A 23,658-nucleotide genomic window follows, 5' to 3' on the forward strand; every position below is an offset into this window, starting at 1 on the left:
CCCTTTCTGAGAGCTTCTTTTTTTGCATGTTGTTATACATTCTTTTTGGTTAATATTCTTTTTCCCTGCAAAAAATAACAACAATAATAATTAAGAAAAATCTTAATGTTGGAAAAGATATTTATTATGAAATTCTACAAAAATTAAGACTGAGTGTACTTTTAATAGTCTAAAGAAAAACAAAATAACTGAATTTTACAAAATTTTTGAACGCTAATTTATAGAGGGCTTTTTTGAAGGCTAATTTATACTGAGTGATGTATTTTTACAAAAGGCAGGAATATAATTTAAAGAATAAGAGGGAAAGTAAAGAATAAAAATACAGGCTTTATATAGGAAAAATATCTAACATGGCAGCCTGAGGACCTGATTTAGATTAAAATCAGTTAGTGTTTTACTTCAGTGAGATTAGAAGTTAAAACAGATTTTGGATACACTCCATGCAGCAATTAAATGGAAATTTAGAAATAAAGGTATGAAACAAGTATATCTTATTTGATACATTTGAAGTGTGACAGCCTGTGCATTTATAGCATACTTTTTTACATGTACATGAAAGTCCTATTTTGGCCATTCCTTCTAAAAAATGTGTATATCTATATATATTTTGTGAATGTGAAATGACTGTAAGTTGTTGTAGTTTTTTCATGTTTTTGTGAATACTCAGATGGTGGATGTTCTTAATATTTCTCTTTTTCCTTATATTTTTTTTAATACTAGTATCCACCTTTAACCTCTCCAGTTCCTGAATTCCTTAAAACTCCCCCTACAATCGAGCAGCACGTTACACATTCTACTACTACAACCACCCTAACGACAAATACTGTATCTGCAGCAAAGCCTGGGCCAACATTAGTAAAGGTAGGCTGTAATAATGGCATCTCAAGACTGTTCTGAATCTCTTTTCTTCAGTGCTCTATTTAATGAAAAAATACATGAACAGCATTATAGTGTTTATAATGAAGTAACTACTTTTATTAGTGTTCAGATGAACATACTGGGTCAGTGACTGAAAGCTCTGGCATGCTCTTTAAGATCAGCATTAATATTTTATAAGAACCAACTCATTATTTCAGGAGCTCCATATAGTATATTTGACATGTTTTCAAACTGAATTATGCATTACATTACTATTGAATTTTTTAAAAAATGCACAGAGAAATAAGGACTGCACATATTTGTAGTACTGAGTTGGTATTTTCTATTGATGAAACTCAACTTTTCTAATCTAGTTCTATATAGGGAATAATTTAGTAGGAGCAGAGGTAATTGTATTCATAATATACATAAAACCAGACTGTTAAACAGTATTGCTTCTTTTTCACAGCTATTTTCCTAGTTCATTTATTGTATAAGCAGAAAACTTGCATCTCTTCTACTTTGTGTGAGAGAAGTTAAGATACTGGCTCCTTGTATTTGAAGATCAAAAAAGCCTACTCATAGTTCTCTCTTCTGTATCGGCCTAGCCAGCACGGATGACCTGTAATGGTCAGTTCCTGATATAGATTTGTCTATACCCACTGGAATTGTACCAGCTTACTTGAAATGCTGGACCTTAATGGCGAATTCAGATATCCCCCAAAACAGGCTGTGTAATAAATGTACATGTATCAACACATGATTTGATACCTTTGATACCTTCTAAATGACTACACAACTGCCTTCAACTTTTCACTCAAAATAACTTCAAAGAAGAGAATTTTATCATATGTGCTGATAAAGATGGTGCTGATAGCTTGATAAGAGTACTTCTGTAATTTACAGGACTAGTCATGATCATAATCTAGACCAGTAAGTGCTTCTGACCAGCAAATATTTTCAGACGGAGTTTAAAGTGTTAGCTTTTACTTGTACAAAGTGCTAAGTGGCTTTGAACTTACTTGTTAAAGAAGAATGTCTCTTTGCAATGACAGGTGGTGACCCGCAGAATCCCTTAGCTTCATCTTTGCCATCTATTAACAAAATATTCACAGCTGTGATTTCTGATTACCCTTTCTTGTGCACAGTCCAAAATAGCTGGAGTATGTTAACTTTCCAAGGATTTTGCAGGCCATTCTTCTGAGCAGTGTTGCAGGGACAATTATATTCAGCAACATTATATTTTGCCATCTTCTCTTCACAAAAAATGTGTTCCTGTACATTTCATCTGTGTATCCTGTATAACTGCATGTAAATGAGATGTCTGTTACAGTTTTTTTTTCAACCTTTTCTATCCATAAATAGCAAAGCCACCCAAAGAATCCAAATGATAAACATCGGAGCAAGAAATGCAAAGAACCTAAGCCAAGGGTGAAAAAATTGAAGTATCATCAATATATTCCACCTGATCAGAAAGGTGAGAAGAATGAACCACAGATGGACTCCAACTATGCTCGTTTGCTACAGCAACAGCAACTGTTTTTGCAGCTGCAGATCCTGAGCCAACAGCAACAACACTACAACTACCAGACAATTCTACCTGCACCGCTGAAGTATGTAAGGCTTTGTTAGTGTTTTCTTGGAAAGTGTCCTTTAAAGAAAAACATACATTAGGCTTGTGTTTTAGAAATACATGTGTTTTTCACATATTATGAGAGATAGAATCCATGAAAATTTAAATGGCAATGTGCATCACTGTGGTATCATTTACATCATTTAACAACAGAAGTGATGAGATTCTGCTCTTGTTAAAAGACTCCTAAAGCCCAATAAGCCTGTAACTGGACCTAGTTATTTTTAGTTTGACATGGCAGTGGAATCTCCTACCTGCCAGATGCATTTTTTCCAACTACATGCATATTTGAAACAAGGATTCACATGAGAGCAATAAAGTTTTGACACTGTTTTCACACAAATATGATATAGATAGGCAGAGAAGAAGAGGCACATAGAGACGCTCGCTTTTACAAAAAGACATACTGTTTTGGTGTTTTTATTTTCTTTCTATATTAGTTTCACAGACCCTATTTTTGCGGTTTCCAAATGAGAAGAAACAGTCATTTTAAATTAGGTAAAACTTGTATATTGTTTATACTCTCTTCTATCTCTAAGATATAAGCACCTTATCAGTATTGATCTTTAGCGCTTTTAAGTAAGTATACTTTCTGATTTATAGATAGAAGCAGTCAGAGAGTAAATCTTTAAAGAGTTACCAGCAGCCTACAGCAGAATGAGAAGCTGAATCTGTCTCCAGAGTTTCATTCTCACCACCTAAAACCATCCTTCTTTTCCTAGAAGTACTCACAGTGTAGCATGCCATAGTCACGCAATCCTAAATTCAACTGGTTTTTAACTGGATTTTTAAAATGAGTTTTCTAAACTGAGTTATTTTTCCTCAGCAAGTGATGCTAGAAAAGTAAAAGGTACCATCTGTGGTTATATTTATAATTACCATGTATCCTAACATTTGGACTGGAGATGCTTCTGCCTGCTTACCCACGCGTCTTATGTTCCATTTACTGACATTTCAGAAACGTTTCTGCCTAAATCAAGTGAACAAAGAAGAGAGCTAGCTTACAGTACCTAGTGTAAATGGTGGCCTTTTTTTTTTTAATCTTTTGTGATTATTTCAAGATCCTTATATCAGATTCTTATTATAAGAATAAAAATCATAAAAATGTCATCTTCAGAGTAAACTGTCTTCAGATTGGTCCTTATTCTATATTAAGTAAATTGACTAGCGCATTGGATAGGTATGTAGGTAGGGTAGATGCACAGAGATCAAACTTTTTTTTTTTTTTTTTAACTGAAGTGAAACAAGAAGGTAACTAGCGGCTCTCGTTGAATTTGTATAAACTGATCCCACCATCCTCTCTTGAAGAATACCATGAAAATAGTAAAAGCTGTGAATTTGTACACTTAAACTGAGGAGTAAATAAAATATCAACATAGCATTCTCCATATATTTTCTTCTCTATCCTGTTATACTGAAAATATTTAATGCTACTGTTTTATGTTAAATATATATTTGCAAAAAAAAAAGTCATTAAGTTGTGATAGACACTAGATTCAGAATCACAGCTACCTGAGTGAAAACATAATATGTTTAGCACTGACGTTTTTATCTTTTTTTTAATCACTCAAAGGCCACTGAATGACAAACAGAGTAACAATGGGAATACGCCACTGAATACTTTGAACAACAATACACCAACATCAGTTGCCAGCTCACCAAGACAGAACAGTAATACTCCTAGCAGGAAACCCGGACCACTACCTTCGAGCTTGGATGACTTGAAGGTAAAAATGGACAAAAGGATTTGTCCATTTCTAAACACCAGTCAAGGTCTTAACTTCCAAACTGTTACTGTCAAGAATAAGCCTGGATGTTATTTTTCAATGAAAACTGTACTTTTTCTGTTAGCTGCTTAGAATAAGGTTAAGTTTTCATACACAACTCTTCTGGACTTATGTATTTGTTTTGATTTAGCCTCCTCACATGTTTATGTTCTAACAATCACTTTTCTTTCCCAGAGAATTAGAAGAGAAAGAATAAATTTGAGCAGATTGTATAAGTAAACAGTTTGACACCTTAGGTAAACTATTAGCTGAAATATTTGTATATTGATTTTATTAATTAATTATGATCCATTTATGGTGTCTGTTAGTGGTGGTGGGGTTTTGTTGTTTTGTTGTTGTTGTTACTGTTTTTAAGATGTATAACCAATAAGTAAGTTGCATGGTATTATTTTATTTAAAGATGACAGAATTAAGCAAGTGAACAGAAAATAGAGATCAAATAGAGATCTTTGTATTTATCAGAGTTTGACACATTATTTGAAAATCAACACTGAATTTTATAAAAGTTTCTTAAAGTATCAGTAACTGTGTAAACTCTGTTTAAGCTTTAATATGAAGGTATTACATATGATCCTTTCTTCCTTCAGAAAGAAGTTATCAGGAATTAATACTGTCAGAGGCCTGCTGAAAATGAACCTGAAGCAGCTTATGGGGTTTTAGATTCAGATATTTTCTACAGCAACTACAGACATGTGCTAAACTTGAACGGAGGAATAGAGACATCTAGTGGACAGTTTATTCATTTCTCCCTTCCTTTATCAAGGGTTGTTGGGTTTGGGGTTGTTGGTTGGTTGGTTTTTTGTTTTTTTAATATAAACATGGAAGGAATAAAAGAAGAGTTTTCTGAAGATCAGATGCTCAAGACAGTAATGTACTGTAGTCAGTTAAAGCTGATCACTGATTTTTTCATATGGAACAAGTATGCAAGATGCAATTTAAACTTAAGTGTTTGAAAAATTTAAATATCTGAATTTGTAATTTACAACAATGAAAGAGGTTTGCTTATCCGTTTCTGCATAATTTACTAGTATTCTTGCTAATGTGGTAACTAACATAAGCAATACTTGGAGATCGGTTGGTGGCATTTTTAACACCAACTCATCTAAATCAGTTCTGATAAGAATTCAGAAATGGACTGTTGAAAAATGGAGAAGTTGAGAATTGCATGCTCGTGCAATTCTTTGGAGGACCCCAAGCTTGGAGAGAGCAGTCAGTATGCTGGATGGCAGGGCTGCTAATCAGAAGGAACTCAGCAGAATGAGAAAAATGGACCAAGAGGAACCTAAAGAGGAACAAGGGAATTTGTTCCAAATTAGATGCATATTCTGGTTAAACTACAGGACTCAAATTACCAGCATCCCCAGCAAACAGGAAGCTAATTGCTTGCAAGTCACTGTTGGTCGAATCTATAGATAATCACTGTAAGGTGGACAACTATTTAACAAGAAATTGCTATGGGTCTTAGAGATGTGTTAACCAGACGGATTTCTATGACTTTTCCTCATTTCCTAATCAGGAATGTCTATACTTTAAGATTCTAGATTGGCAAAGGTATTGAGATCACTCTACTTTTTATTCTCTTAGACAAAGAGGTGGTTCTACCATAAATGTGGTCTCAATACCCTACAATTAGAGAGGGCATACGGATGCCGTAGGTGGAAGCTGTTCATTGTGACTGTTATTTTTTTAATTGATATTTTGAAGCATAGAATTAATTTACACTCAACACATTTTCACTTTGTAAGATCATTGGAAAATCAAGAAAGATTTTCTTTCAGAAATTAGATTAATTTTGACTACTTATACTTTTGATGTTTGTGAAAGTAACCCAGATGACACACAACTTTCACTGTTCAATCCCTAATTAGAGTCACAGCATTTTATATTTGACAGGTCTATTGAATCATCCAACTGACCTGATAAATTTCTGGTAAAACAGATCTATGCATCTTGGTAGCATAACAAAATGGTTCAGCATGCTAAATTGTATGTGTTCAGTGCTTTCATCTTACTGCTCCCATCCTCCACAGGGTTGTTTCAGAAGTTTTCAGTCGAGAATTGGAGATATACTTTCATTTTGCCTTTCTGAATATTTATGAGTATTCAGCATAAAACCACTACTGTTATTGTGCAGCCACTGAACACTACTAAGTTTTTGGCTATTCACCCAGTGAAAGTAAGCAGCAGGTCATGGAAATGTGCTTGTGGATCTTACTTGTACTCAGAACCAAGAGGTGTAATGTCTGTGAATATGATGAAAAATAATTTTTCTTACTAAAATGTCATAAAGTAATATGTGTTAAAATAAGCTTTAATTTTTTTGTGTTTACTATCATGCTTTATTTTATCTCAGGTAGCGGAGCTTAAAATGGAGTTGAAATTAAGGGGATTACCAGTGTCTGGAACAAAAACCGATCTTATTGAGCGTCTGAAACCCTATCAAGATCTTAATAACAACGGGGTCACTACTAGTACCTCTGTTACAGTAACCACTTCTTCTGGGGCCACATGTAACACTGGGGAAGTGACTGTGGCATTTCCTGTTACAACACTAAATAAAACAGTGGTTAATACTATGTCCAGCTTTCCTCCAGAAAAAACATCTACTGGACCTGGCAGCAAAGTAGTAAATACTGAAAACATTAGCTCCCCTTTGCCTATATCACCCGCTCCTTCAGAACAATCTAGTCTAAGCACAGATGACACTAGCATGGCAGATACTTTCACAGAAATGATGACCATGATGTCACCATCCCAGTTCTTAAGTACTTCACCACTAAGAGTGAATATGAGTGATGATAATCAGAATCGTAGCAGTGGAAGCATCTCAAGCATGGAGTTTGATGTAGCAGAAAAGGACCGCAAGCTTCAAGAAAAAGAAAAGCAGATTGAAGAGCTCAAAAGAAAACTGGAACAAGAGCAAAAACTCGTGGAAGTATTGAAAATGCAACTTGAGGTTGAAAAACGGGGACAACAGCAACTGTCTCAGACAGTTAATAACAACTCAGCTGCTTTGGATCAGAAGCAATTCAGTGCTGCTATCAAAGATGAAAAAGCTCTTACTGACTGCTCTAGTACAAGTCAGTCTGTATCTGTGACTAGTCATTCTTTAGGACAATCAATATATACTAGTGGCCAGAATCCAGTTGCCAAAAAGGCAGTTGTTATCAAGCAGGAGATACCTGTGGCCAAAGCTGAAACTCAGAATGCCATTTCTCAATTTTATGTTAATCCACAGAGGCAGCCTCAAACTGCAGTTGTTGCCCAGCCTCAAGCTTTACTAACAACCCAGGGAGCAGCACAGCTGCTCCTTCCGCTGTCTATCCAGGGACCGAATTCTACCACTTCAGTGCAGCTACCAGTTGGAAATATAAAGTTGCAGGTATGGGCTTTTTTATTTTTCATCATGTAACAATATGGCAATATTTGTTTAACTGAATATAGAGAGATAAATGTGCTGCTTAAAAAATTAACTGTTAAAAATCATGCTTGCTTCTGCTTTAGGCAAAAGAACAGAAATACTTAAAAGCCAGCTGCTTTATTATCTCTTCTGGTATTTGCTTTCCTTGCAGTCTTGCAAAGACTTATGACTTCACAAATACTCTTTGCTGAAAAGTAGTCATCATACCATGTACTGCCTCCATACACAATTGTTTTTGATTCATTCCACCATTCTCTTAACTCCAAACTGTAATGCAGCTACAAACAACCGTACTTTATTTTGAAGTACACACATTTTCAAAGTGTGTGTTGGAACTTCCTTGTGTGGTGATGGCTCACTGCATTCAAAAATGTGAATTCTAGGTTGTAGAACGCCAGTGGAGTTATAAAAAGAAACTGTGGTTAAATAAATATTAGTTCTAGGCTGATTATAAGGTAGTATCACTGTGAATAAATATAGTATAACCCAGGACAGAATACAAATGTAAAGCTGTAAAACGAATCATGCAGGGCTGAAACAGTCTAACCCCTCGATTATGGTAGGATTTATACTACCCAGTGGCAGTGCTGTTGCCTAGCTGGTTGAAATCCCCTTGCCACCCTCAGGGCTACTGTGCTGGCAAAGCATACTTTCAGCTTTAGTGGCATGTGGTGGGTACAGGCTTGGAGCTAGTGTGCACTGTCACAGTTAGCTTGGGCAGTTTATGAGGGTTGTAAAGTTCTGATGAGGGTGGGCCCACAGTCCCCAGTGTGAGAGCTGCCCTGATAACTACCCATCCAGGCAGGTGCTTGTCTAACTTGTTCTAAAATCCTGCTAAAATTCTGTAACAACCAGAAACATCTTACTCTGGTATTTCACTTTGCTGATATTGCAGAAAGTTCTTCTAACTTCCAACCTAAACTATCTTTCCCAAGGTTAGATATACTTCTTTCCTTCCAGCAGCCATTAAAAACTACGAACTATTATCTTCTTAAAACAACGTTTTTTAACATGCCAGAAAGCATATCATATTACATCATCAGTTTTCTCTCTCAGGTTAATCAAACCCAATTCTTTCAGTCCTTTCTTACTGGTTATGCTTTATCTCTTTTCACTGTTCTCAACGGGACTCTCTCCAGTTTGTCTTCATCTTTCTTAAGCTCTGCTGCCAGTATAAACACCATCTTTCAGCTGGGAATTCTCCAGTACCAAATGGAGTTAAATATTCTCGTTTCCTGTACACAGTTCATCCTAATACCTCCCAGAATACATGCTATTGCTATTCTGCATAATCTATACAATAGGTTTTTATACTATTTTATTTACTGTGAGATACAAATAATGCAAGTATTTTATCTTCATCCTTTAGGCTCAATCACAAGCTGGAATACAGACCCCATCACAAATACCTGCTCCTATTCCCTCCTCTGGCCTGGTCCAGACAGCACCTCAGATGCATACTCCACAATCAAAACAAAATACCATCACGCAGCATGCACTTGGTCAGGCCCAGCAAATCAGAAAGGTTTGTGAATAGCAATAAGATTAATACTGCCTTATAGTCTAATTCTAGGTAGTGCTTTTAGAATCTTTTCTGTGGCGTGTCATACACAAATGATCAAGTCACTTAGCATCTCTGTACTGCGTTTTTCTGTGTGATAAAATGGACTGGTAACACCTTCTCTTTTCAGAATTGTAGTCCATGCAGGCACTTACCTTTTCATCTACAAGTACACAAGACTAATAAAGGCCTTTTTTTTTTTAATCTTAATGGTACTCTTATAGCACACACTCATTACATTCTTCTTCATGCTTGCCACAAGTGGCACTCCAGACATTCCAGTCAATTTCTCACATCTGCCGCCAGCTCAAAATGGAAGATCCTTATGAGCAGTTCTTCACAGAAGGTTTTTACCTTTTATTTTGTAAGAGTTTCTTTTAGTTTTCTTGCTTTCCTTGTTGATCTGATCCTTGCTTATGAAGAAAGCTATGCATTCAATCTTGGACTCAGATACTGAGGACAGTAGCTCCAGTGAGTCAAAATCCTACCATACCTAGGATGCTTCTCTTCCTGAGGAGTGCAGGGAATAATTCAGAGATAAATCTTCCTCCTCCTTTCTACCATAAATGATCAGCTCTGAAATTTCCTAGCCCAAGACAGATATTCATCACCACTGGATGTGCACCTGGGAGTGCTGACCCAGTCACGTTCATATGGTGACTGATATCAACACATCAGCACCAGTCGTCACAGAGGAAAGAGCTTTCTTCTTCTTTGAGCCCCATGTAGGCTGACCACTATTATTAGGAACTTGGAGATCGTCTTAGGACCTTTATTGCTTCCTAATCAGTGCTAATGGACTCCTATCACTTAGGAGAACAAGGTTTTTCAGCCTCGAGGAAGGGGTAATTCAAGAAAAACTGAAATCTCAAGATGAAGAGGGTAATTTTGACAACATGTTGTTACTGCTACAAAATATCTCAACCTTCAAAGTTTCAATTTCAGTTTACAAAATTGCACCATAAAGCCCATGTTTTGATATGAATTGGGGCTTCTACCCATACCATGTCTTCTATTCTGCTTCTGCCAAGGCTCTTGTTCCAGGTAATCGTATTTCTTCTGAGATAAATTTGTATGCCCCACCATTCGCTAGATAGCTGCTAATAAAGGGGAACACAATTAAATAAGTGTCCTCACTCTGTTTAATTTCTTGGGCATTTAGGTCATCTTACAAAAGTCTGATTGGCATATATCCAAAAGCAGAGTTCACCCAGGCTGTCTTGGACTTGAAGAGGGGCTAATCTTACCTTGTTAACTTGACAAGTCCCATTTAGAAATTTCCTGTCATCCTGAGTATGTACTCCTAACAGAGACTTGCAGTTTGCTTCCTTTGCTGTTGAGAACTTATTTGAAATGACTGCAGCAGTTAACCAAGAATTGTAATCTGTAGTCTTCCCCTTTATTCAGATCAGTTGTCATGGAGACCATGCTGTGTAGTTCCCTGCAGACTTCAGTCTGTATCTGGCTCTCCTGGAACTTGGAGCTGAGTAGCCTGCCTTTCCTGGCTGTTCTTCTCACACATCTAGTGCCATCTTTTACATATGAAACCAGACAGTGTGACTGCACAATTTTTACATTAGAATGTAAAATACTGATATAATACAATAGATCAGTACAGTCATAATGCATTCAGCATTAGATCTACCTGCCTGCTGTTTGTTTTCATGAGCCTTGGATAGTTCAGATGGTAGGTTGAGCTAACGGATTGAGTGAATGAGTCTTGCCCTTTCTCTCTCCTAACATATTCCTAACCCTTGTCAGGGAAAATGCTGTCTTCTTTCCATGATTCCACTCCATTCAACAAAACTAGAAGATACAGCTGTATGTGCCTGGACTTGCCAGACCAAGGCAGTCCAGGTACTGGGACTTCCTTGTTTGTCAGTGAGGAGGCCAAAGCCCTGCCCCACATGAGAGCCTAGATACTTAAACCAGTTCAATGGCAGTGAGAAATGCCCTCATTAATAGCAAGGGCTTAAGTAGATTGACCTGTTTATTTAGTGGATCTTTTTTGTCTGGGCTTGTCTCAGGCTCATTGTTTCCATTGTAGCCCTTGATCCTAGAGAACGTGTTATTTCTTCTTTAAGGAGACTGCATTGTTAGTGGCTCAGTAAAGATGCACTTAAAGGTATTAGTCCATGACCCTCTAGATTAGGACTTCCCCAGTGTTACCAACAGTGCTGAAATCCACTAATGTCTTAACTAAGAGCTTTCTCTTGTTTAAGGACCCTAATCACCAGTGAGACATGAATGTAGTCTTCACAGCCTTGAGGAGTCAGTCGTTTGAACACATTCCTACTTGTTAATGTAACACCTTTCAGCGGTCTGCTTTTGTGATTGTGATCACTTCCACAAGTAGTGGTCTTTTCCAGGACAAGTTTCACTTGAACCAGTCTGGACTTTCTTCCTCAGGTGGCTCAGATTTTTATGCAAACCAGGTGGTGATTGTTTTGTTTATACAACCATATATACTATATACACATTTCAGAGAATTTTTCTCCTACACAGTTTCTTCACAGTCTAACTACCAAGTGGGCCTTGTTCTTCAGCTCATTCAATAACAAGAAGACATCTCTACAGCCATTCAGCTCAGCAGTTGAGAGCTACAAAGTACAACAGTTTTCACACAGGTGATCCAGGTGGCTAACAAATTGTATTAAGCCCTCTCACAGTAGGCTTAATTTGGTATTCAGATTGAATCAACAAAGCTAATCCTAGCTTTATCTCTATCCTTGCTCTAGCACTTGTCACATCTTTGTCAAGAACTGTGCAATCATAAAGGTATTTGGGAATGATAACTGAGTTACAAAGAGCAGTCTTATGCTCTCTGATTGCCTCTTACATTCTTCCTCTCCCTTTAACTTAAAAATATGAAAAGTAGGCTACTGCTTGAAATCACAGGTAATGGGCATACGGACTGTCACTTGAAGAAATAAAAAGCTTACATACCAGTAATCAAACTGCACAGTAGATGTATAAGTTCATCTGTTGTATTTTCTTTGACTCTCCCTCAGCATTCATGGCTCTCCAGAGTTGAAAGAAATTAGGATTAGACAACATACGACAAGTAGGAATGTGTGTGCAGAGTCTATGGCAGTCACTAGTTTGTATCAGGCCAGAAATCAGTCCATTTCATTCACTGTCCACTAGGTGGGGAAATTATGCGTCTGGTATTAGTGTAACATACTCTTCTGAATGTATTTCAGAAAAATTGTATTACATTCTCTCATGATTCCTGGAAGATTGTAGGAAAATATTTTAACTTATCACTGATGAGTGAAAGCATGTCACAGCACAAAGTTTCTTTCAAAGAGTGATAGTTCTAGAATTCAAATTAATCCAGTGGTGGGAAAAAATAGGACATGACATTTCCTTAAAGGGATTTAAGCAAACAAGTGTGGTTTGTTTTGTTTTGTTTTTTAGAAAAATTAGTCTTAAACTTCATTAATGTAATTTACCCATTTATTAATTAAAAATAGTAAGACTAGATAAAAATATTAAGACTAATATTAATCCTTCACAGGTTTTTCCACCTACGACATCAAATACAGTATTTCCCTATCAGACTCCACCAGTTACAACACCTTCACAATCTTTTATTAATAAAACATCAAACTCTAACATTCACACTGGTAGTAACCAGCCTCCATCTGTGCAGAACGGACCTGCTACTTCTAGTAAGGTAGGATTAGCCCAACTTCCATAAAGTTCATTTTTGTATTAGTCTTCTAAAGTAGGGTTACTGCATGCATATTGCAGCTCACTTGAGGGGGAAGAATGTTTTGTAGATTTTAATAATGCATGTATGTATGCATGTGTGAGAAAAGAGAAGAAACTATTATTTTATTCCTCTGACTATTTATACTATTGTTATTTGTAAATAGGTAGATTGGTATGACAAAGCAGTATAATCTGTAGAACTCAATAGATCTGAGTTTCACTACTTATTTGGTCATTATTTTGTTATTTTATGCAGCCTGGCTCTCCATCTCAAGCCCAGCCTTTTATTGTTCAACAGTCCCTCTTCAACAATGCAGTTTCCAAGACAAAAGATCCCCCCCGTTATGAAGAGGCTATAAAACAGACCCGTAATATTTCAACATCTCACCGTGAGGTAGTTACTTTCTCTTGTTTAGCCTATTAAGAACAATTTTATTTTTTTCTTTAGAATTACCAAAATTATTGTTTAATGTAGCTTCTTGTTTGGTGTCGTTTGGTGTTTCTAACTTGTTCTGTCAATATTTTCATAACTGCGTTTAACTACAAGACTCCTATTTCATGATTCTGTTGATTTAAAATATCCTGAAATACATGGAAGTATGTCTTACGTTATCCAGTTGGTGGTATATAATATTGGGATAACCATGATGTTGCTACTTAACAATAACTATCTTTCAACTGACTTATCTTTAAGGCTGTATGATACTTAAATTTCAGAGTTGCAGAGAGAAATATGTTGAAGTTGTTCAAATTTTATGTATTTTTGCACAAGGCTACATACTGAAATTTGAGGAAAATATTTGTGTGTTTATACACACTTCTACAAATGTGTATATATGTGCACACACACACTCTTCAAAAAAGTCTGTATCTGTTGACTTTGATGAATAATACTAGGGACTGCTTTGTCAGTTCACCATGACATCATTCATGTTGGAAGAGAGAAGAAAGTTGCAAAGCTAACGAGTATTCCTCAACATCGTGCATTTCAGAACTATCTCCAAAAAAAAACCCAAAAAACCTCTTCTATCGATTTAGTAGTGGGTGCTCTGTTTATGGTGGCAGACACTTGGGCAGAGTCAGTGGTATCTAATGCCATTTCAGATATCTTGGCATGTGAGACATCCTCACAGTGGAAGCACATAAAGCACAAGACCCACAGAAAACCCATGCCTTTTGGAGTAGCAGGTGTGGTAATCTTATGTGGCACTTGATGCTTGTGTTCAGGCAGCTGCGTCCCAGCCTCACCCTTTAAAACAGCTTTTAAGTGTAGATGGTATAAATATAGAAACACATAATTTTAAAGTAATTCCCCCTTGTCTTCCTCTGTCTTCTTGACATTTTTGACTTTTGTATCTCATCTCACTGGTTGAGATATATCAAATACATGTACAACTAATTATTAAAGAAAAATGAAATGATACTAAGCATATCAGGCCAGAGTCGCTAGATTGTGATTTTGTTTTTCCTTCTGTGGTCCTTAAAGCCAGGCCTCAGACTAGTCTGGGTCTACTCAAGGTCCATAAAGTCAATGTAGTAATTGAAATACAGCTGAACAGGACTTCTTAACTGAGTATGTCACTACCAGCCAGCAAAGTGCCTTCTCAGTGGCCTCTTTTCAGGAGCTTGATCTCCTGATGACAAATCACTTTCAGTCTCTAGAGTCTAATCAATGTTTTAAAACACTGTTTTAATCTTGAGACCCTCAAAAGTGTCTCTAACTTTCCTAGATTATTTTTGAAAGAATGAGTTTATGAGGTTTTTGTTACCTTTTGCTTAAGGCTCAAATACTCAGGCAATGGATGTTTAAAACATACAGATAAACAGAGTTAATGAACGCTTCTTCTCCCCCCCTCCCAAAAGAAGAAAAGAACATGAATCTACAAATTGTAAAGAAACAACTTACAAAATGCATCTTATATGAGTGGATACTTGCAGGATGTCTCTGAGAGAAAGCAGTTGAGGGTTAACCCCCATAGTCCTGCTGTTACTCCACATATTTACCTGCTACAAAACAGGGTTAGCAATTTTCCTCTTAGCCCTAGTTTTCTGCATCTCTCCCAGGTTTCCTTCATGAAATTTTTGTCTTGCTTTCAGTACTTCTTCCTATTCCTTTGTACTGAAACCAACCACAAGGATTACAAGTGCCTCTCCAAACTCTTCCTCTATTTTCTAGATTGACTTCATATGAAAAAAAATTTAGTTTTGATTATAAATTAGTATTTATGTACTATTTCAAGAAGTTAGGATTAATAAGCTTAGAAAAAATATTACATGAAAAAGAATAACCAGATCTCCCCCACTTTTCTCATATGCTACAGATTTCCAGTGCACACAGTCAGCAAATGGATGACCTTTTTGATATTCTCATCAAGAGTGGAGGTAAGCCAGTTGAAGTCTATGTGATATAGAGATCTAAAACCTGGTAATAAAAACTTCATACAGTAATCAAAAGAATGAAGGGAAAGAATTCTTCCAGGGAGAGGATGTAGAAGCTATCAGGTTGGATGACAGTAGTATTTCTGAAAGTTTGTTAATTATGTACTGAAAAAAATATATGCCAGCACATATAGCAAAAGAAATACAATCACCCTACTTTGGAACTCCTGCTTGTAAACTAGCCTAGGCAGACTTTCGCAGTAATTCACACAGCAAATGATTAAAATAGCACTTTAGTTTTAGCACAGGCGTATTTGTTCAACGTACAAATATAACAATGTATTATCAACTGTAAATATCAATTACTGAAAAAAGTTTGTATGAGCTAATGAATTACAAATTTCTATTTCAGTTAAAATAAGGGAGCTATCAGAAAGGAATCTAACCAAGTACATAAAGCAATTGAAAAAGTAGTTTTGCAATAAATGTAGGAGGCTTTCAGGCATAATTAAAGGCTTTGTAGAAGCCATTACAATATTGGGAAAAGTTCTAATGCCAAGCAAAAACAATTAACAAAATGTTTGGTACTGCTGTCATATGAAGACCTTGACAGCAACAAATGCCAAGTCATAAGCGACTGATTGTAGGCTATGATTTCAGCCATATCCTAGATATCAGAGTATCTTCTTTTTAAAGCAAATTGCCAAGTTAAACAAAATGGCATAGACAGTTACAGACTGACCAAGACAAGTGACAGGTACAGTGAACAACTCATACTAAATTCACAAATGTTTTAGTGCTCCTACTAAAACACTGCATAGGTAGGTTGAAGTACTACCGGTGAAACAGAGGATGTAGAAAACATTATAGTGTGCTTTTTAAAAAAATTTGCTTCAAATGTTACATTAAACCTATTTGGTCTTAAAGATAACAGCTGCTCCATATTTGCCAAGTTGCCACAAAATGCAAAAACTTTTTTCCATCATCTTTATTAAAAAGGAAATAAAGTATTCAGAGCTCTTGCACTTACCTAAGCAAGTTCTACACTAAAAAAATTTTAGGTTATTAATGTACGTTAGGAAAGTGAGTCGTTTTTTGCTCTAATGCTTTGTTTTTATTAGGCAACAATTTTAATAGATGCTGCTAAAGAGATTTTAAAAATATATTATCTTGCTTGGAAAACTGCTGTAAAAGTATATTTCTGCCAGCAGAAACATCATCTGTGCTGGCGGATTTACTTGCATCTTCTTGTCTGTCAGAATGTTCTAGACAATCTAATTTTTAGAGACTATTTAAATATAAGAATTAACTGGATCTTAACCTTGCTTTATTTTCTTTTACTGTTACTACCACTAGTTTACATGGAACTTCTTGACTAAAGAGTAGTTTTAGACTCTAGAATCAGTAATAAAAGCATACTAATTACATTAACTATCTCTTAGACTTTAATTTATGAAGTTGGACACAGTACTAAACAGGGAGTGGAACTGAAAATTGGTTCAGGTACTCTTTCCTCAAACGGGGAAGTGTGGTGGTTCTGTAGTAATTCAGAAACTATAAACATAAAGGAGGTAGGGCTAACATCTAGAAAAAGGTTCCTTTTTTCATTGATACAAATACTCCAATCTGCTAGAGTATTACTGAAAACAAAACTGTGGAACTTAGAAGACACCATTGTTGATGACATACTTAGTCTGATGTATGTACTGTTTGTACTATCAGATCAGCAAAATGATCCTTACTCCCTTGAGTTTACTGTGGATGCATCTTACAGCACATGGGAAAGAGTTAGGGGTCTTTTATTAATTCAGTAAATATGTTTTTTATACAGAGATTTCCCTTCCAATAAAGGAGGAACCATCTCCCATTGCTAAAATGAGACCAGTTACAGCCAACATCACTACGATGCCAGTGAATACAGTGATATCCCGCCCACCACCACAAATCCAAATGGCACCTCCTCCTGTGTCCTTAGAACCAACAGCCAGCTTGTTAATAAGTTTGGAAAACCAACTTGAAGCTCTCTTGGATGGAACTTTACCTTCAGGTAATGAAATCCCTCAACTGACAAGCAGTAATGAGGACAGAGAGTCATTTTCTTTAATTGAGGACCTTCAGAATGATCTGCTTAATCACTCCAGCATTTTAGATCACTCTCATTCACCCATGGAAACCTCTGACCCACAGTTTACCACTAATAATTCTTGTCTATCTCTTGACCTTCCTGACACAAATTTAGACAATATGGAATGGTTAGACATTACAATGCCCAGCTCCTCATCTGGACTCACTCCTCTCAGTTCTACTGCCCCCAGTGTGTTTTCCACTGACTTCCTAGATCCACAAGACCTGCAGTTGCACTGGGATTAAGCTATAGCCAATGAGAACACAACCTGCAAATCTGTTTACAGCATAGGTCCATTCTTAAATGATTCTGGTTGCAGTTGAGAAAAATTAACAGAAATGTTTGGAAAAACAAATGCTTGAAGCTAATTCCTTATTGATGATCAAGTTTACAACAGTGAATTACTTTACGCTCTATGCTTCTATCATTAATGCAGATCAGGGCCCCCTTAAAGCTGTATTTCACAAGACAAAGGATGATTGTACTTACTGATTAGAAGTACCCCAAGGAAAATGCATCACGGATGTATAAGAAAGAAGTAGTATTACTGACTTCATAATGCTTAAACAAATGACACAACATGCCTAATCTTGATAAGAAAAATAAGAGAGACTTCAACTCTCTGTATTGACACAGTGAGCAGCTGTTATTTGGGGGAAGGTGAGATATCACTGCACTTCATTGTTCCTGTGGGTAGCCTGAGCCAGGTTCAGAATAAATTGTGAGGGCAAAGGCAAGTAGAAGCACTGGCTGGTTCAGTGAAATTTCATGTATCTAGTCTCTTAATTTGTTCAGGTTGTTTTTATATTTTGGTTTTGTGGTTTTTAAAACTCTTCTCCCATTCTTTAATTCTGAGGGAAGAATTTAACTGCATCCGAAGGGATATTAAGTGTAACTGCAAAAAATCCACTGTAGCTAGGCCAGGTAATAATGAGAACACTGAATTTTCTATAGCAATGCTCTGGATTTAATAGCTACATTTCAATGTGTATATCAGACAGTTATTTGTATACTCTTTCAACTTTGTATAGCTTATTTTTGTGAACAGAGGGGAACAGTGGTCTTCAAAAAAATCGAGAGATTACAATATTGGAAATAATAAATATCCTATTTTAATTTGTGCTTGAGGATATTGTCAGATTATTTAATTCAGTATCTCAGCATATTAAAACATTTTGAGGAAGCAGAAAAATATAATTAATCCTGTTGCACATTCTGATCTTGCAAACATCTGTGCAAGAAGAGTCCCAAAGACCTCAATAAAAGATCTTTGTAGGATCAGGCCCAGAGTTGCAGGCGACAGTACTGACAGAACAACCATAATTTCTTAACGAATACTGTATCTATTGAACAGCTTTGTCTACCACTACTTAACACAAGGGAAGCTAAAAAGAAGTTGCTCAGTAAGAACCCTAAATAGCCCTTACTGAAAACAATAAAAGGTAAATAAGCAGTATCAGCATATACTGTTCAGTGATAAGAAGGCCTGTTTCGCCTCTGAAACAGATAATAGCAAAAATTAAATTCTTACCTCACAGCAGAGCATGTGAAAATAATATTTAATATTCTTTTCAGTGGCTATTATGAAAGTAGTCAGAAAAATGAACAAAAAATTCAAATGAGTAAAATATGTTGAAATTTTATAGTTGTGTCTCAGATGATAGCGGTTAGATATTGCCATAGATAATACACACTGATAATCAGACATAAAAGAGGAATTAGTTCCCATTGGGGAATTTCTAAATTAAGATAAGAGGAAATAGATTCCTATTTCCTTCACAACAGAAACATGATATGTTTTCTAGTCTGAAAACTGATCTCATTTCAGAACTCTTTCCCTACCACCAGCCTTCAGGAATAGTGTTGTAGGAACTAATGAAAAAATGTTATGAAGCTTTTGCCTACTTCTTGGAGTAACGATCTGCATCAAAGATATAATGAAAACACAAAGTAGCTGTTAGCAACCAGTTTCACATTTAAAAAATGTTAATATCAAACTATATTTTAAATACTTTTGCCAGAAAAAGTTGTGGAATTATCTGCAAGTTTAGTGTCTCCAGATCTCCAGTGCAGTCTGTTTTAGTAATATTACAGAATTCCATTGACTTCAGATAAAATAATGGGTTATATCATTGATTCAAGGCTTAAACTGGCATTGTATGTTTGCATCATACCAGTTACCAGTATTCTAAATCATTATATACCTTCAATAGATTGATAGGCCAGGATTTACTTTAATCTAAAAGTAGACACAAGAAACCATCTATCAGGGTTGTCACAACAACAGATGAATTTGAAAGACATACCTCCTAATCACTTCTTGCTGTGCCTGCAGTACTTGAATACAATATATGGACTGCCTGCCTTTAATTATGATGGTATAGGATTGTTCAATAATACTGAACAAATACATTCAACTTAGCATTCCTTTTGAACATATTTTCTTGGGCGCTAGTACTCTGAGATACTGAGTGCTCTCAGGTGTTATTAGAATTCGTCTTTCAAAGACGAATTTCTTGTTTTGATAGGAAGAACTCTGGATGAAATTTATAGTATTCTACAGTACTGTCAATTTATTGTATGTGATAACCAGACATATCTGGGTGTGATGTGTGGCATACAATGTGATAGCAGACTGAAGAAAAAAATAACAAAATTACCCCTTTTTGACCCTGCCTTCTGGTTAAATAAGAGGCAAATAAATTGTTTGAGGACAAATTAACCTAGAGCAACTGTACTGTCATATTCAATGTGCATGTAAATATAGCTTAAAACTGGCAAAGTCATCTTGCTACAAAACTATCCTCATTGGCAATGTAGAATGTTAACTAATCCATAGGAATCTATGTGCAGAAATAAATCCAAACAGTTGAGATGTGTTGTCACCAGTACAGTATAGCTTTCTACCCTAAAGCCTATTTGCAAAAAAAAAAAATTTTTTAAAGGGATCATTTTAGTTTTTAAAGTACAACTATTCTAGTGTAGGAGATGTGTGATTATTTTTTGTACGTTTCAGAATTATGTGTATTAAAACCTTATATATAATGGTTTGCTTTAGACTTTGTTCTGAAATGTGATATATTTGCCATAGTTATATATGCCTGTTATGGCAGAAATAGATTTTGCTTTTGTGTGCGCATGTTTTACACAATAATTTTTGTAACACAAATACAACACATCTTTGAAATTTAACAATGACTGTACAGTTTGACTGTACAGAATTGAATATTTCTCATTACGAGAACAGTTGCAAAGGAATGCACTGGCACAAAATTTTCCATATAATGGCTGAGTATGCTAACAGAACATGTCATATAAATGTGCTGTTAGTAGATGCTTATAAAGTAATTAAAATATCATTTTTATCAGAATGAGATTCAAAAGTTGGTGTTTACACCTCAACACATGGAGAAAGCTCAGACATGTACATTTTACAGGGCTAATGTTAATGAAGAAGTGTTGCACCCTGCATTTAATACAGAAATGGTATTTGTTATGCACTTTCAGTGCCATTCAGCATTAGTTAAGGCAAGTAAGTTTACAGGCAAAATTTTTATTTAACATTATAAATAGTTAATTGTCATAAATTTAGCATTGTCATAAATTTAGCGGTTTTCTCGGAGAATAAAATGAATTTATGGCAGTTGTTTTCTACACAAATTTAAGGTCTAATCCAACCATGTGGGCTTGCAGAATTAGGCCTTTAAAAAGCTGAGGCCACAGCTTTTAGAAATCATCACTACTTAATACTGAAATATTTTTCCAAGGTATTTCTAAATTCACCAGCAGGAGTCATCCTCAAGGAAACAGGTTATCAAAATAGAAGTTTTGATATTAAACTTCCTTATGTTACATAATCTCAAACATTCAGATGCCTAGAAAGTGTAGGCACCGTAACTGAAAACCAAGCACAAGCTGTTGAACTGCTTTCAAGGCAGAGAAAATGCAATCACAAAATATGTTTAACTGGAAGGGCATTATGTAATCAAAACACAGTAAAGCTCATTGATGTATACAATTATTATTAGAATGGCATCTTCAGTGTGTTTTAAAATTAAGCAAATTCTATTAAAACTGGAAAAAAATCCTCTGCTTATCTCTGATAAACCTTGTGTTGAAACATTTTACATTATGGTCTATTAAATTGCCTTTAGATGACTTTTAGACCATACTACAAATTTTTTTAATATGAGATATGTGGAATGGAGTTGCATATAATATATATATACATGGCCAATAAAGAGCATCCATTAAAACCTGAACCTGAAGTAATCTCAAATATTCTTTTTATTCCAGTTTGCTAGGAATAAATATAAAGTGCAAAAAAGAGACACCTACATCCTTCTGTAGTGTCTGATACTGAACGTAAACACTTTTTTAAAAGCACATAAATGCATTTGTAGAAATCTAGCCAAAAATGTCATTATAGCTATGAGAGCAAAATTTCACTAAAAAGCAGGGAATAGTTACCTACTATATCATTACACTATTTTTATATAGAATACAGCTCATATATTCAAAAGAGCCTAAAATATAGTAAAACAAAAATTTTAATAGGAACCAAAGCATTGCCATTTATATTGCCAAAAGAGGCACTTTGTATTTTGAAGCATAGGAAAGTGAATCCCCCAAAATATTATCCATAATTTTTTTAAATTTAAAGGATGTAGATATTTTCAAAGCTGTTTTTGATGTTTAAAAGTACAGGTTTGTTTTTGTTGTTTGAGAAATTTGTATTAAGTAATAGCACAGGCTTTATTCCAGATCAGACTCTTCTTCACTGTACTGCTTGCAGTAGAAATAATGCTAACCCTAGCAGGTGTTTCTCTTCTTATTTTCATAGTCATAATTATGTCTTAGCATCTCATTTTGTGAAAAGAAGAAGATAGATACCTCTCTCTAGGGCCCTCTTCATTTAAGCACTACTTTACTAAATACAAATTATGGCAATCAGGGCGTTATGTATTGCCTTTCTATAAGAAACCATGATGCCTTTGTATTTGCTGTTTGCACCCCTAAAATCAATTCCATATGTTTGAATGCCATATGTTTTGCACATTGTACTGTATATATGTAATGCATACTGTATTTTTATATGTGTAGTACATTTATCAAATATTTTGTACATAGTGGCAATATTGTAGCTACTGAGGAAATGTTTGATATTTCAGCATTTTTGCTAAGTGTCTCAATAAAAAAAGGAAAACTGTGCTCCTTTGTCCATGCTTACTAATTCAAAAGGGAAGTACCATTATTAATAATCAACAAAAATTCTGACTATGGACTATGTTTCTGATTATCTTCCTCACAAAAAGGAATAAGAATGAAATCTGGACTTAGACTAACTCCAAATGAATGATGGTTTGTCCTAGGAATCATAGCCAAAATGTATAACAATAAAGAATATTCTTTAAAAACACTTGAAGTGTAAATAGAAAATTACAGCCTTGAGATATTTAAGTATGCTTTCATTTTTAAAAGAAGAAAACCCTTTCAGTTTCTGTTGGTTTTAGCTGTGTTTCGTAATGTAAATTACAAACTTTTTTTTTTTTAAGCAATGCTAGTATTGTGGGCCAGTATTCCTGCTCATGGATGAAAAAATATTAATTCCATTTCTGTTTTATGCTTATTCTCAAGAAAATGTAGGGTAAGAACCATCACACAGATCTCCTGATTTATGGAAACATTAATAACCACCTTAAAATGGATTAGAACAAAAGCATTGAGGCATGAAGCTTCCTTTCACCTTCAAGAAGTCTTTTACTCAGTAGTTTTTAATCATAAACAAACAAACAAAAAATCCAGAGTCACCTGTACTGACATAGTACTTCCTTAGAAGGTAAGTATAGTTTGGAAAGGATCACTTTTCCTTTGCTATCCAGAGAGTAACCATATGCTAATTGCACAACCCTAAGAAGCTCAGTCATTGTGCTAATTGCAGCGTATTGTGATTTTGGGCATAGAGATATCCATTGTTCTTTTGAACAAGCAAAAAACCCACCTTTTTAAATACATGAGTCATCTAAAGTTTGTCACAGAAAAAGAGTTTTAAAGTTGTGTAATGCATACATTAAATGTTTATGACTACATAGGATACTTAAGAGATCACTGAACAGGCACTAGTTTATACCCATTCCCATCAAAAAGAAAAAGCCATCAAAACTTGATGCTGTGCTA

At 35.4% G+C, this 23,658-nt stretch overlaps 1 protein-coding gene across 16 annotated transcripts in view; it reads left to right on the top strand.

Moving 5' to 3' along the window:
- Positions 1-22,692, top strand: part of MRTFB (myocardin related transcription factor B) — a 126,183-nt gene extending 103,491 nt beyond the window's left edge. For 15 of the 16 annotated variants that reach the window (XM_026061859.1, XM_026061856.1, XM_026061857.1 and 12 more), the window contains 9 exons: positions 721-861; positions 2,224-2,471; positions 4,065-4,218; positions 6,632-7,660; positions 9,069-9,224; positions 12,781-12,939; positions 13,234-13,371; positions 15,299-15,359; positions 17,188-22,692. In XM_026061859.1, coding sequence (XP_025917644.1) covers positions 721-861; positions 2,224-2,471; positions 4,065-4,218; positions 6,632-7,660; positions 9,069-9,224; positions 12,781-12,939; positions 13,234-13,371; positions 15,299-15,359; positions 17,188-17,726 — 2,625 coding nt within the window. In that variant the 3' untranslated portion in view covers positions 17,727-22,692. The remainder of the gene's footprint in view (positions 1-720; positions 862-2,223; positions 2,472-4,064; positions 4,219-6,631; positions 7,661-9,068; positions 9,225-12,780; positions 12,940-13,233; positions 13,372-15,298; positions 15,360-17,187) is intronic. The other variant, XM_026061851.1, reaches the window with a different exon arrangement.
- The last annotated feature ends 966 nt before the right edge of the window (positions 22,693-23,658 follow it).

This window comes from Apteryx rowi, unplaced genomic scaffold, assembly GCF_003343035.1.
Source record: "Apteryx rowi isolate R43461 unplaced genomic scaffold, aptRow1 scaffold_186, whole genome shotgun sequence".
NCBI lineage: Eukaryota > Metazoa > Chordata > Aves > Apterygiformes > Apterygidae > Apteryx > Apteryx rowi.